The 14,728-nt window shown below is 41.0% G+C and overlaps 1 protein-coding gene across 1 annotated transcript in view; it reads left to right on the top strand.

The window, feature by feature from the left end:
* LOC126234839 (protein artichoke) overlaps positions 1-14,728 on the top strand; it is a 360,491-nt gene that overhangs the window by 320,191 nt on the left and 25,572 nt on the right. Inside the window, exon 12 of the mRNA XM_049943581.1 lies at positions 9,380-9,612. Within this exon, the coding sequence (XP_049799538.1) occupies positions 9,380-9,612 (233 nt within the window). The remainder of the gene's footprint in view (positions 1-9,379; positions 9,613-14,728) is intronic.

The following is a 14,728-nucleotide window of genomic DNA, read 5'->3' as shown; positions in this document are numbered from 1 at the left end:
TAAACAAACCGAATTGTTCTTGTAAATAATTCCACAAGGCATTGTATTCATCAGCTATTTAAAAATTCTTTTCACTCAATTCCAGTCTTCAATAGTAGGATCTTCAATGGTTCTAGCCGCTTTGTTCACTGCAAAAGCAATATCCTGACGGGAGACTGCAGTCAAATACATCAGACATCCCACCGCTTCACGATAAGGAACTATGGCTGTGATCTTCTCCTTGACATCATTTTCACCACGTCCAATTGGAGTAGAAACTCCATTAGCTTCATTCATTCCAAATCTCTTCAGAATTCTATTGTATAGTCCTCTTAATTAATTTGCTATTGAACCCTCTTCATTTTGCTCTATCTTCATGCCTAAAAAGTTGTTGAGAGATTCTCTAGTTGTATGAAACTCCTTCAACATTTCCATCATCAACATAGATTGCAACATATAAAAAATTTTTGTTGCTCCGATGGTAGAAGAGACACGGATCAGCCCTACTGTTTTCAAATCCAGCTTTGTTCATGAAGTATATAAAACGCTTGTTCCAACAATGTGGTGCCTGCTTGAGACCATACAGACTTGTCTTCAGTAAACATACACATCCACTATCATCTTCAAAACCTTCAAGTTGTTCACTGTATACACCTTCTTCTAGTACACCAGTGAGAAAAGCTGTTTTGATGTCAAACTGGTCGAGTTTCATTTTCTGTGCAGCAGCTACTGCCAACAGGGTTTGAATTGTATCATAGTGTGCAACAGGGCTGAATGTTTCTTCATAGTCAATTCCCTGCCTCTGTACATGTCCTTTGGCCACAAGTCGACCCTTGAAACGTACATCCCATTTTTTGCAGTTTTCTTATGCAAGACCCAACGATTCTGCAAAACCTGTGCATCACTTGGGCACTCAACTAATACCAAAATACTATTCTCTTTGAGGGACTTCAATTCTTCATGAATAGCCTCCAGCCATTGAACTTTATTGCTAGGCTGCAAAGCTTCAGTATAAGGGCTTGGATCCTTATCCCTGATTATAGGGGTTCTAGCCATGTACACAATCTCTTCTGGTCATCCATTCTGGTTTTTCCTTCTCACATTTGCTTCTTCGTTTCTCACTTACACCTGTACTTCCTCTGGAACTTGACGTTGTATCTAAATCTTCTTCCTCCTCACTTAATCCTTCTGTCCTTTTGTTATGACTGACATTTTCTGATTCCTTTTCCTCACCAGAAGTCTCATTAGGTTCACTTTGTCTAATGGTTTCATCCTGAGCAACTTCAAATTCAGTAACAGTGGTCTGCAGATTACATACAACTTCAGCCTTAAATTTCACATCATGGCTGGCCTTCCCCTGAGATGGAATCCAGACCCTGAAGCCATCTCTATCATTCACATATCCAGCCAGACGTCCATGCACAGCCTTGTCATCAAACTTTGTGCGAAAATTCTTGTTTACATGCATGTAACACTCTGTTCCAAAGATTCTCAGATGATTCAGGTTGTCTACTGGTCGTCCATACCACGGTTCATATGGAGGTTTGTTTTCAATACAGGACTTCCCAGTGTGATTCGAAAGGTATGTATCAGTATTTAATGCTTCTGTCCATAGTTCTATTGGCTGTTTACTGGGGTTCAACTTAGAACGTGCACATTCCACAATAGTTCGGTTTTCTCTTTCGGCAACACCATATTGCTGTGGTGCGTAAGATGGGGTGATGCAGTGCTCGATGCCTCTGTTTGCAAACAATTCCGAGACCTTCTTGTTGTCAAATTCTTTTCCTCCATCACACCAGAACTGTTTTAACAATATGACCATATGTCTTCGCTTCATTCAAGAACTGTTCCAAGACAGTGCTGACTTCATTCTTCTGCTTCAGGAAGAAAATTTTTCGAAATTTGCTTAATTCATCTTTAAAACATATATAGTAACGAGTTTTTCCAAGAGATTCTACAGTCATAAGTCCATTTACATCACCATGGAATTGTTCACCAGTAACCATTGGTCGATTCATTCGAGTCCTGAATGACAGTGTATGCGTTTTACCCACTGCACATCCATCACAAAATTCTTCTTTGCACCCTTCCACATAGACGTTCCTCTGCTTCAAAACACTTTTCACATGTTGTTTGTGTTGGTGGCCAGATCTCTCATGATAAATTTGCAGTGTATCTGACGATGTCACCATGTTCACTTGAACTGGTTGGGATTGTTTAAATACACGTATGTCAAGAACATAGAGACCATGATTGACATGACCAATCATCTTTGTTCCACCAGTCACTTTGTCTTCAATGTGGATACTTTTGTCATCAAGTCTTGTGCAGAAACCTTTTCATGCAGCTGCTTTTACAGAGAACAAGTGAGCACTTGCTTCAGGAACATAAAGCACTTCTCTCAGTTCAGCATTCTTTGAAGAATTATCAACTGAATCTGAATTTTCACAGTTCCCTGTCCATGAGCCAACATGCTTACACCTCTTTTCCCAATTAAAATCTTTTCAGGAACAGCAAATTTTGTATAAGACACAAAATATTGTTTATTTGCAGTGATGTGATTTGTGGCACCGCTATCGCAATACCAACTGACCAACTTCAAAACCATTATTGACTGAGGCACCAAAAACACATGCCAAAAATGCAACATTCTTTTCAGACTGATTGATGTGAATGTTTTTATCTGACTTTTTCATTGAACACTCTGCTGCCCAATGCCCTACCTGCCCACATTTATGACATGGAAAATTTCGTTTTGCACATTCCACATTCTTTTTCGATTTTTCACTATTGTCACATTTATTTCGCTGAATTTTCTTCTTAGTACTACTGCGTACAACAAACGCAGCTTATTCAAACATACTTTGATCACGCAATTCAATGGTGTACAATTTTTCAATCAGAAGATTCACACTTTGATTTTTGGACAGAATTGTGTCCCACAAGTCTTTAAAGTAGTCATATTCTTTGCCTAGCTTGGATAAAATTCGGCCATTTAAGATTCTTTCAGACAAAACATTTTCTTTGTGCATCTGCAGTTCATCGTTCAAGTCCACAAAATGTTTCTGCAATTTCGCAACGTGAGTGCTAGTATCCTATTTGTCGTCATGTTGAACACGGAAAAATGACTCTTATCAACATGTTCTGTCGTTGCGTACTGCTACGCTCGAACCATGCACGTAATTTGTCCCAAATTTCACTTGTATGAGTGCATGTTAAAACGAGTTTGGCTACTGACTTCCCTAGTGCACTTGCTAATAAACTAGCCACTTTTGCATAGTCTTTCATCCACTGGTGATGTGCCATCCTTTTTTTAGTGATTGCATCTTCTCCCCCTTCAGGACACATGTACATACTTGCAAAAGGCAAAGGTCCCGAGTTCAAGTCTCGGTCCGGCACACAGTTTTTATCTGCCAGGAAGTTTCATATCAGCGCACACTCCGCTGCAGAGTGAAAACCTCATTATGTTGTGCTGTGTTTATCCCATTGCTTGTAGCAGCAGTTGTGTGCCCAGCAAAACTTGAGCCACTTTGAGCTGCCTGCAGTCAGTGTTGCAACAATAGGCACATTATGTCAGTTTCAGCAAAATCTTGAACTTCATGAGCTTCAGTTACTTCAAAGAGCATCATGATTCATCTGATGTGTTAGGCACTACTCCAGCCATTCCTCCTGTTGTGCATCAAAAGAATGGAAGGGTGGAGGTGGTGGCACCTGGCTGATTGCATTCTGTGCTTCAGTCATTACAGTTAGCTGAGTTTGTTGTGCGTACATCCATCTGCCAATAGCAGTAAGCAACGAGATAATGTCTTGGCTCTGAAACTGAATAAGTGCAGGGAGTGATTGAGTTCTAGAAGTTGGCATTGCATACACAAGTGCAAGACATTTGAAGTAGGTGTGGGTAGTCCACACATAAAAAAAATTGAGAAAAAAAATCCAATTTGCCAGACATTGCCAACTCAAGCACCAGACATGGCACCAATATATGAAAAAATCAGACTTGTTGCCAGTTGAACAGAAAAAATCAACTGTTGCCAGTTAATGTCTGTTGTGTTGGTAGTGGAGATGGCCAATAAGCACAGTCAAACATCTACAAAAAGAAAACACAGTAATAAATTTATTTACACTATGTATACCCAATAATTGAGTTATATATCTAAAAACAAAGATGATGTGACTTACCAAATGAAAGTGCTGGCAGGTCGACAGACACACAAACAAACACAAACATACACACAAAATTCAAGCTTTCGCAACAAACTGTTGCCTCATCAGGAAAGAGGGAAGGAGAGGGAAAGACGTAAGGATGTGGGTTTTAAGGGAGAGGGTAAGGAGTCATTCCAATCCCAGGAGCGGAAAGACTTACCTTAGGGGGAAAAAAGGACAGGTATACACTCGCACACACACACATATCCATCCACACATATACAGACCAATAATTGAGTTATATCTAAAAACAAAGATGATGTGACTTACCAAATGAAAGTGCTGGCAGGTCGACAGACACACAAACAAACACAAACATACACACAAAAATATACACACATTGTATAGCTATAGGTTCTGCTGTGATGCCGAGTTCTATATAATGAGAGGAAAGTTCTTGATTGTAATAAATAGTCCTCCATGCTCATGCTGATAAGTTTATATAAGCACTAACCAATCTGGGGCCAAGCTCAGGATGTGGTTGCTTAAAAAGAATCGCTGGCCAATCAATGTTGCATGCAGTGAGGATATTACATCAAGATAGCACAATGCTGCTAAACATTACTAATATTCTGAGACTTACATAATTGTATCACGTTTCAAGATTATTTGTTACAGTCCAAGAACATTACTCTCTTTGTACATAACTCACCTCACAGAAGAATCTACAGCTATACAAAAATATGTATAACTCAATTATTAAGTGTACATAGTGTAAATAAAGTTAGTAAAGTGTTACCTTTTTTTAGATATCTGATTGCATTTATTCATCACTTCTGATACCAGCACTACAATTTTATATGTACACTACACTAAAATTGCTACACCATGAAGATGACGTGCTACAGACACGAAATTTAGCCGACAGGAAGAAGATGCTGTGATATGCAAATGATTAGCTTTTCAGAGCATTCACACAAGGTTGGCGCCAGTGGCGACACCTACAATTTGCTGACATGAGGAACGTTTTCTACCGATTTCTCATACACAAATAGCAATTGACCGGCATTGCCTGGTGAAATGTTGTCTCGTGTAAGGAGGAGAAATGCATACCATCACGTTTCCGACTTTGACAAAGGTCGGATTGTAGCCTATTGTGATTGCGGTTTATCATATCGCGACATTGCTGCTCGCGTTGGTTGAGATCCAATGACTGTTAGCAGAATATGAAATCAGTGGGTTCAGGAGGGTAATAAGGAACGCAGTGCTGGAACACAACGGCCTCATATCACTAGCAGTCGAGATGACAGGCATCTTATCTGCATGGCTGCAATGGATGGTGCAGCCACGTCTCGATCCCCGAGTCAACAGATGGGGACGTTTGCAAGACAACAACCATCCACACGAACAGTTTGACGACGTTTGCAGCAGCATGGACTATCAGCTCAGAGACCATGGCTGCAGTTACCCTTGACGCTGCATCAGAGACAGGAGCGCCTGCGATGGTGTACTCAACGACGAACCTGGGTGCACAAATGGCAAAACGTCATTTTTTCGGATGAATCCAGGATTTTGTTCACAGCATCATGATGGTTGCATCCGTGTTTGGCGACATCGCGGTGAACGGACATTGGAAGCGTGAACTCATCGTCACCATACTGCCGTATCACCCGGGATGATGGTATGGGGTGCCATTGGTTACATGTGTCAATCACCTCTTGTTCGCATTGACGGCACTTTGAACAGTGAACATTGCATTACAGATGTGTTATGACCCTTGGCTCTACCCTTCATTTGATCCCTGTGAAACCCTACATTTCAGCAGGATAATGCATGACCACATGTTGCAGGTCCTGTACAGGCCTTTCTGGATACAGAAAATGTTCGACTGCTGCCCTGGCCAGCAGATTTTCCAGATCTCTCACCAATTGAAAATGTCTGGTCAATGGTGGCCAAGCAACTGGCCCATCACAATACGCCAATCACTACTCTTGATGAACTGTGGTATCGTGTTGAAGCTGCATGGGCAGCTGTACCTGTACACACCATCCAAGCTCTGTTTGACTCAGTGCCCAGACGTATCAAGGCCGTTATTACGGCCAGAGGTGGTTGTTCTGGGTACTGATTTCTCAGGATCTATGCACCCAAATTGCGTGAAAATGTAACCACATGTCAGTTCAAGTATAATATATTTGTCCAATGAATACCCGTTTATCATCTGCATTTCTTCTTGGTGTAGCAATTTTAATGGCCAGTAGGGTATATGACCTGAAAAATGAAGGAAACATATTCCCCACTTGTGCTACCTCTCACCTAGCATCTGTATTTCAGGAAACTTTTGACTCAAGTTGACTGTTAATGCCCCACTAAGACAAAGGTTTTATTGCAACTGATGCTGAATTTTGTTTAATGAATTCTCTGTTTTCAATGGTGAATTTCTTAATGGTTTATTTTGTCAACTGGTAACATATATTTAACACTTCTCATTCTTAACTTACATTACTCTTAACTATAGATCTGGTGATGTCAGTAACTGAAAAGACATAATAAACAAAAATACATCAAGGTACCTAGATGCCTTTATTCTAAAAATCCACAATGATCACCCACTCAATTAGGAAATTTATTCCCTTTATTAATTTCTCATATGTCATTCCCTGTCTCCATAAATGGCTGTGCTGCAGTGGCTACACCAATTCCTATCCGATCAATGAAGTTAAACACCATCTGGCATGGTTGGCACATGAATGGGTGGCCATCTGGGTCACCATGCACTGTTGACATACCGAGTTGCATTCAGCCTCGTGATGCCAATTAAGGAGCCACTTGACTGAATAGTAGCACTACCAGGTCAGGTCACAAATGCTGATAACTGTTGGAAGAGCAGTGAGCTAACACCTCCCCCAACCCCCACCTCACCCTCCACCCTCATGATGCCTGTCAGCTCAAGATGACTTGGTGGTCCATCAGTAATATTGGGCCCTTGTGAGACCTGTTCAGACAGAGAGTTTATTCCCTTTCTCAGGTGAATAACATATCTCTCATAAAAGCTGCCTTCTGACAGTGAATCTCTATTATTTGCAATTTCGTGTTACTGGGAGACTAACCGATGTTACTGGAATACCTCTACATAAAAAATGAGCATGTGTTGTACTAAAGCAGGCTTATGAAGAAAGCTTTATAGTGTAGAATAAGGCATATTAAAAGTGATTATTATGATTATTTACTTAAATGTAAATTTTGTTTGTAACAGTACACTGTTGTTAATGACAAGTTGGACTGGAAGAAATAAATGAAAAAATTATGGGGTGTGAATATTCCCAAAAACCCATTTCATGCGAATTAGGGAAACCAGCTCATTAGCTCCCAGCTGCAGAGAAAGACAAAAATTAAAACCCCTAGCTGCAGTGGCCTTGGACTGCAGACACTATCTCTTGCTTTGCTGGTGTCCCACTATGTGGCCATCTATTGACTTATCTCAAATGAAAGTAAAATAAGTGCCTGCTTAAAATACATGCAGCATCACATGAACAATGCTGTGAACACACATCTGTATGTGACATTTTTAAACTTCAGCAAGAGGCTTGATATTGCTCACAGTGAACATACAAACCCAACTGAGACATTGTCGATGTAATGCATTTTGTTAACCACATACCTTTTCTAAGTATGGAATACTCCTTTCCCACACAAATATTATAAAAGAGCCTTTAGTCATTTGCAGGGATACTCACCTTATTTTGTTGCAGTTTACTCTTTTCTTGGCAGTGCTTAACATTTAAACGTAAGTGCTGTTATCATTTACTACATTTACACGTCACATAAATTCAGTGGAATGACTAGAGTATGAGGATGCTCACCTTATTTTGTTGCAGTTTACTCTTTTCCTGGCAGTGCTTAACATTTAAACATAAGTGCTGTTTTCATTTACTACATTTACACGTCACATAAATTCAGTGGAATGACTAGAGTATGGAGGCCAGGGCATGTGGCCTGCATACTATTACCATTGGGTTGTAGTTTTGTGACAGGAGAAAACAATGAGGGAGAGGTATAGAAAAGGGAGGGTGGAAGGATGGAGTTGGAGGGGAAAGTAGTAATAGTAAGGAATTGATTGAAGGGCACTAAAATGAACAGACAGCAGAGGTGTATGAAAAGGTTCATGAGGAGATTCAGATTGGACTGCGTTGTGCAATAGTTCCAGAGCAGCTACCTTTCCTTAGTACAGAGACATTTGTTTATTGTTCTCATCTACTAGATAAAGACACATTCATAAGGCCAAGTATGCCAAAGCAACTAAACTCTAAAGATTAAATTCGGCATTTGTTGTTTTGTTTATTATGGCTTTGCACTGGCAGGAAACAAGACAACAACAAAGGAATCCCATTATTGTTGCAAGCAATGTGCCCAGGTGTTGTTCCCTGTTTTTGATTATATCATACAAAAAAGATTGTTGAGATATGTACTGTTTATTTCATTACAAAGCTGTTTTGATACCAATAAACAAATAAACAGTCTCACTGAGGATTATACAAGCAAGGTGTGGGGAGGCATTGGCGTGTGGGAACAGGGGATGGGAGGGGGTGGGCAAAAAGTCGAAATTTGTTCTGGCGTAACCAGTGCTGATGCATGCGGGAAGAAGGGTGGGGAGGGGTGTGGCTGCAGCACTCTCTCTAGAATAAAAAAATAAATAAATAAAAATAAAAAAATGCATACTATATCATTAAACTTATTTCAAAAATGGAAACTAGAAAGTGTACTTGAAAGTGTTGCAGTAACCTCTAGCTACTCCATATGCACAATAATGATAATAAAGAAGGAGGGTAAAACATAGCTACATGTACTTCCCAAAGGATTCATTACATCAGACATGGAAGAAGGTGCAGAAAATCTTATGTTTAAGCTTCATATTCAAACTACTCTTTCCTTACTACACCATATTTGTTCACAGTGGAGCCCCCATCACTGCTGTTGCCCCCTTCCGTACTGCACCATCTATGCAGGTAGAGGCCAACCTATTTCTTGTGCACTCTACACCCTTGAATTTTGCTGTGGCTACTATTTACCTTAGTTTCACCAGTGCATACACCCACTGTGCATTAATATTCCTTAATCAAATAAACCGATCATTGTTATTTGGATGTAAGGTCTTGGATATCTCAGTTGTTTGTAACCAATCTATTCTGTTTGATTAGCTCTGGACTTTGATCTGCATAACCTAAATTGCCCTTGGCATGAGCCCAACTCATGGTTGCAGACTGACATCGCTGCGTGCTGGGGCATTCAGTGGGCTTCCGCGTCTGTCACTGCTGGACCTGGAGAACAACTGGCTAGAGAGTGTGGAGACAGGTGCACTGTCTGACTTGCCGCAGCTGCGAGCTGTGCGCTTGGCGCACAACCGCTTGCAGCAGTTGCCACGTGCTGCCATGGCCGACCTCCCACAGCTGCGTTCAGCTGAGCTGCAGGAGAACTCCCTCTCTGACATAGCTGGTAAGTCTGTGTTAAGTGTGTGTCAGGTAAAAGGTGCCACTTTCCCACACATGGCAACCCTTAGATATTGAGGGAGAGCCATCACTGGATGCCACGATCACCATGGGACACTTATGTACCAAATGACTCTCACAGAGGACCATTACTTTGTAAATACAAAAGTGTGAGGACTAGTCATACAGTTTTAATCAGCACCTCAGAAAAAAAATCAAGCTGCAATCATTAAATTGGCAGACGGTATATGTCCTCCTCTACATGTTCACACTTCAGTGCAAGGTATTCTTCCCAACAATGAATGGCTTGGTGGAGACCTTGATTGTAGAAGACTGCATTTTGGCAGTTCAGGAAATGTTCTGCCTCAACAATCATCTCATCTTCACTCTGGAAATGCCTGCCATGCACTGGTTTCTTCATCCAAGGAAAGACAAAGAAGTCATGGATGCTATGTCAGGAGAATATGCAGAGTGAGACAAAATTTGATAGCCCAAAGAAGCAGGATGTATTATGTGTCTTTTGCAAAATGAGCTAGAGAGTTATCATGAGCAAAAATGCTTGACAGCCTCCCATAAGCTCAATACAAGGTTTTGATAGCATGCTCTTGTGACAGTTTTCCCCTCATGAGCATAATCTGTTAGCACCACATTGTGACAGTTTCAAAAAAGGCACTGCATCACCTTGTTTGATGATGATTTGGTCCTCGTCTTTTTTGGTGGTCACACAATCTGATTGCCTGCTTTGCTCCTTTTGTTTCAGGTCGTAGTGATACACCCAGCACTTATCTGTGGTGATTAGGTGGCTAAATACATCATCTGGAATTCCCTGACATAGATCCAACACTTCTGCTGCTCATTTCCGTTGCTACCTCAGTTTTCCACTACTTTTAAAATGGGTGTCAAACTATTTGAATGAGCATGAGCAGTTTATTAACCCAGTAGGTAGTGACCTTATCATATTCGAAATGTTATGTGATATGTTGAATACAAATCCATCTTATGTCCACGTTTTTCACTATCATATTGATTGTGATACCCCAATCTTCAAGCACCAGAGCCTCCAGCCCTCTTGCGATTCCCGGTTCTTCACAGACATGGTCTGCTACTCTACTTATTTCTTCATCATTAAGACTTGTCTGACCACACTGGAAGTGTCTGTGCCAGCTAACTACTGCGGCATATGAGCATACATGTTGCTGTACCTGTCCACCAACTCAGCATGGGTTGTTACACTGTTGTTTCCCTTCAAATGCACAAAACGAATTTGCACAGGATACACCACTTTATCAATGGGCTGTGCCATATTGCCTTGGCTCCTCCAGTGGCATCCTATGGTGCCTTGGCACAGAGATTTCAGTGTGTACCAGAAAATTGCAAACATGTAATTGCAAAAGCACTCTATTTTTTTGAGGTGCAAAGCTTTAAGACTAACCTTCAGTGTAGTCACATTTCTGTAAGCAGACTTACAAGAAGCAGTAGGATCCTGCAACCCACGAAATTCGATGAGGTTAGTATACTGGTTGAAGATTACACAAAAGCAACTCCTGTGAAAGTTTTATGTCACTATGCACCCATTTTCCATAATGATCATGACACAGCCTTGATCAAGGACCAGGTAGAATTATCAGACCACTTGAAAACAAGAAAATTTTGTTATGTATATCAAGTCCATAACTTAACAGTTGCCAAGAAATTGAAGAACAAATTATTTTGATGCACTGCACATATATTAGTGGAGAAAATCCTTAACAACAGGGGCAGTGTCTAAGTGATACAGCACTTGCGTTCAGATCACAGTCGACATTTGAATATGTAAGTTAGAATCGCACATCTTGCTGTGATTCCTACTCTTTTGCAAGAGATTTACAGCTGTATCATACATTTATTTATTGGTATTTTAAATTAAATAAAATTTAAAGAAAGAAGATCCACATACATGCCTATAAACTTTGATGACACTTCTTTAACACACAGTAAAAACTGGTGCTTCTAGAGTTTTTCTTTGTCCACAATAAAATATATTTAATTTTAAATAGCAATACCAGTGAAGTATAAAATCAATTTTTTCAACCTCTTGCAAAGGAGTAAACAACATAATAAGATATGCAGTCCAAACCCATACACACACACGGAACTTGTGTGTGACCCAGAGATAAGTCTTTGCCATCATTCCATTTATTGAGGGCATTCCTTCACAAGTATGTCTGCAATGGCCCAAATCACGAATCCTTCAAATTATTAGATATAAATAAAGATTCACTATATTCAAATGTTCTAATGAATGATGTAGGAAGAGATATAGATTCCTACTTGCTGTAAAAGACATATGAAGTTGCAGAGCACTTACCATGGCTACCGATCTTACGACATCCTAACGACTATGCGTTTCTCATCAGATGTTGTATGTTTAGTTTTGAGAGGTTCGTTCCTCTGTATCCTCAAGTAACACTCTGGACATACCCCTGATATGCAATGGTAACACACAGTTTGTCAAATACCCACTTTTGCCTGCTAGGAGTGGATGTAGGAATAGCGATTAAGTGTTTTGACTTTTTCGCAGATGGAGCATAGTTTAACCGGCCTATTGATGGCATACAAAATGTCAGATTGGTGTGTGACACTGATACATGGAAATTCAGGAAGTAGTTACTTGCCAACTGTGGATCAGACAGTCCACCCTGGCTAGCAGTGACACCTTCACTTCTTGGAGAAGAATCTTCTGGAGGTCAGAAACAGTCTATGGTGGCTGTGTTAGGCCTGGATTACCTTTACATTGAGCATACCATGCATTTTCAATCACTTGAAGTCTGAGGAGCATGCTGCTTATTCTAGATGTGTGATGTCTTTATGATTCAGGTACTTGCCCACCATTTTGTAGTCAGGTTTTGTTTTCCTGAAACAGAACATGTGTCCACACACACCACGAAAAGGTCCACAGAGCATTGTAAGGTAGCATACCTGATAACAAGAATTTTTCATTTTTCCCATATATACCAGCGTGTATACATTAGCTTGTCAAGTACCTTTAGGCTGTATATTTACTATATTAATGAAATAACCTACTATACTAATATCCATAAGTTAAGGGATACTGGTGATTCATGAAGCAAAACAATAATGTGTGCTCTAAAAGGTGCTAAGACATCACTGTAACATCGACACAGGGTTATATTGTATACAATATATACTTGTGACTTACCATATGAAAGCGCTGGCAGGTCGATAGAAACAATTTTTCCCGCGTGGAATGTTTCCCTATTATATACAATATATACTGTACCATAAGACTGACTATGATCCATAGCTGACATTTACCTAAATATAAAATCAGTATAGTAGGTTATTTCATTAATATAGTAAATATACAGCCTAAAGGTACTTGACAAGCTAATGTATACACGCTGGTATATATGGGAAAAATGAAAAATTCTTGTTCTGCCACTAAAAGAATGTCATTTTAATAAAAAGTTAATTATTTTTAGAGGTAGTACAATTTTAGGGCAATGTACTTTGTCCAACAGTTTTTTTTTTTTTTTTTTCAGGTGAGTAGAATAGATTCTATCCCTGAAGTGTCATTCTGAAAAATGTCTGTTTATTGCAGTCATGTAATCTTAACAGCATCATGAAAAGGGTAGATTACTACTCACCATAAACATGACACATTGAGTTGCAGACAGGCACAACGAGAGACTGCTTGCACTGAACTTTCAACCAAAGCCTTCTTCAGAAAGGAAACACATCTCATGCACACATAACCATTCTCTCTGGCTGCTCCAGCCAGAGTGCAACTGTGTTGAACAGAGGCAGCAATCCAGAGCGTGGCAAGAAAGGGAGAGGGATGGCAGGCTATGGGTAGCATATCAATCAAAGCACTATTTATGTGGGTCCATTTCTCTAATTATGATTATTGTCTGGGAACGGGATCAGTAATCGGGATATAGAAAATGTAATTCCCATATATGTTGTAGCTCGTATATATTTCCACTTGACACTGCGTCCATGCAGAATGAAGTATAACAAAGAACTGACTAAAGTAAAGTTAAGATGGAGGCTTGACAGAGCACTTAGAGTTCACAGATATTAAGTTTTGAGGTCGATACGAACTATCAATGCCACACAGACCACCCCCCCCCCCCCCCAGTACAGAGTACTACAGATGTCTAAGGGTGAGCGAGGGCGTGCGGGCGTTGATGTCGGTGGAAATCGTGTGCGTAGGCAGGCGCACCACAGGTACTTCCATCTCAGATGAGGTGGGTTGGGCAGGCAGAGTGGCGAGAGGCAGGTCCACTTCATAGTCAGTCAGCCACCATGGCCGGATGAGACGGGGGTCAATGCTCAGTCACACTCACACGGGAGTGTGAGGTTGTGTGCAATGTTGATGTGTAAGAGACCGTCCGATGGCAGGACCCCGGTATCTGTCAAAAGAATGAGCACTCGGTCGTCAAACATCACTATAAAAATGTCGTTCAATCGGTGTGGTGGCACGCTGCAGGAAAAACTGATAGTAGGTGTGTGTGTCTCCAATGTTGGAGGTGAGGGTGTGAAACCTGCGCAGGGTGAAACATGGGGCGAGGTCGGGAAACCAGCGAATGCTGGCGAACAGTCTTCAGCGGAAGAGGTGTGTGGTGAGGTTGATGGGAGCACGTCTTCATTCTCGATCAAGGATGGATCGTCTGCAGAGTCCAAATGCGGTGGTGTGAGATCATTAGGGTCGATGAAAGCCAGTTTCAGGCGATGCAGAGAAACTGTCTGTGTGTGGTCTTTAATGATGATATCAAAAGTCATGTCCCCCCCGCCACAGGAACTTGTAGGGGCCAAGATAAGGAGGTTGAAGAGGCTGCTTAACTGCATCATCACGCAGCATGATGTGGGAGCAGTCGGAGAGTGTGGTGGGAACATAAGTCTCGGGCGGTGAGTGACTGATGGGCAGGTGCAAACGCGTTTGTTGAAAATGCGTGCACATCCGGCTAATGAAATCTGGCTTGGGGGGAAGATCCTCGCTAACCTGGGGAAGAATAAGTTCCCTCGGTAGGATCGGATTTTTGCTGAAAACAAATTTGGATATAGTCCCCTGTAGGTCAGGTTTATAGGTCAAGCATAGACCAAGTAGCACCCATGGGAGA

The sequence above is a fragment of the Schistocerca nitens genome, chromosome 2, assembly GCF_023898315.1.
Source record: "Schistocerca nitens isolate TAMUIC-IGC-003100 chromosome 2, iqSchNite1.1, whole genome shotgun sequence".
Lineage (NCBI taxonomy): Eukaryota > Metazoa > Arthropoda > Insecta > Orthoptera > Acrididae > Schistocerca > Schistocerca nitens.
The sequence above is the reverse complement of the archived record's forward strand: the minus strand, read 5'-3'. Positions and strand labels throughout refer to the sequence as shown.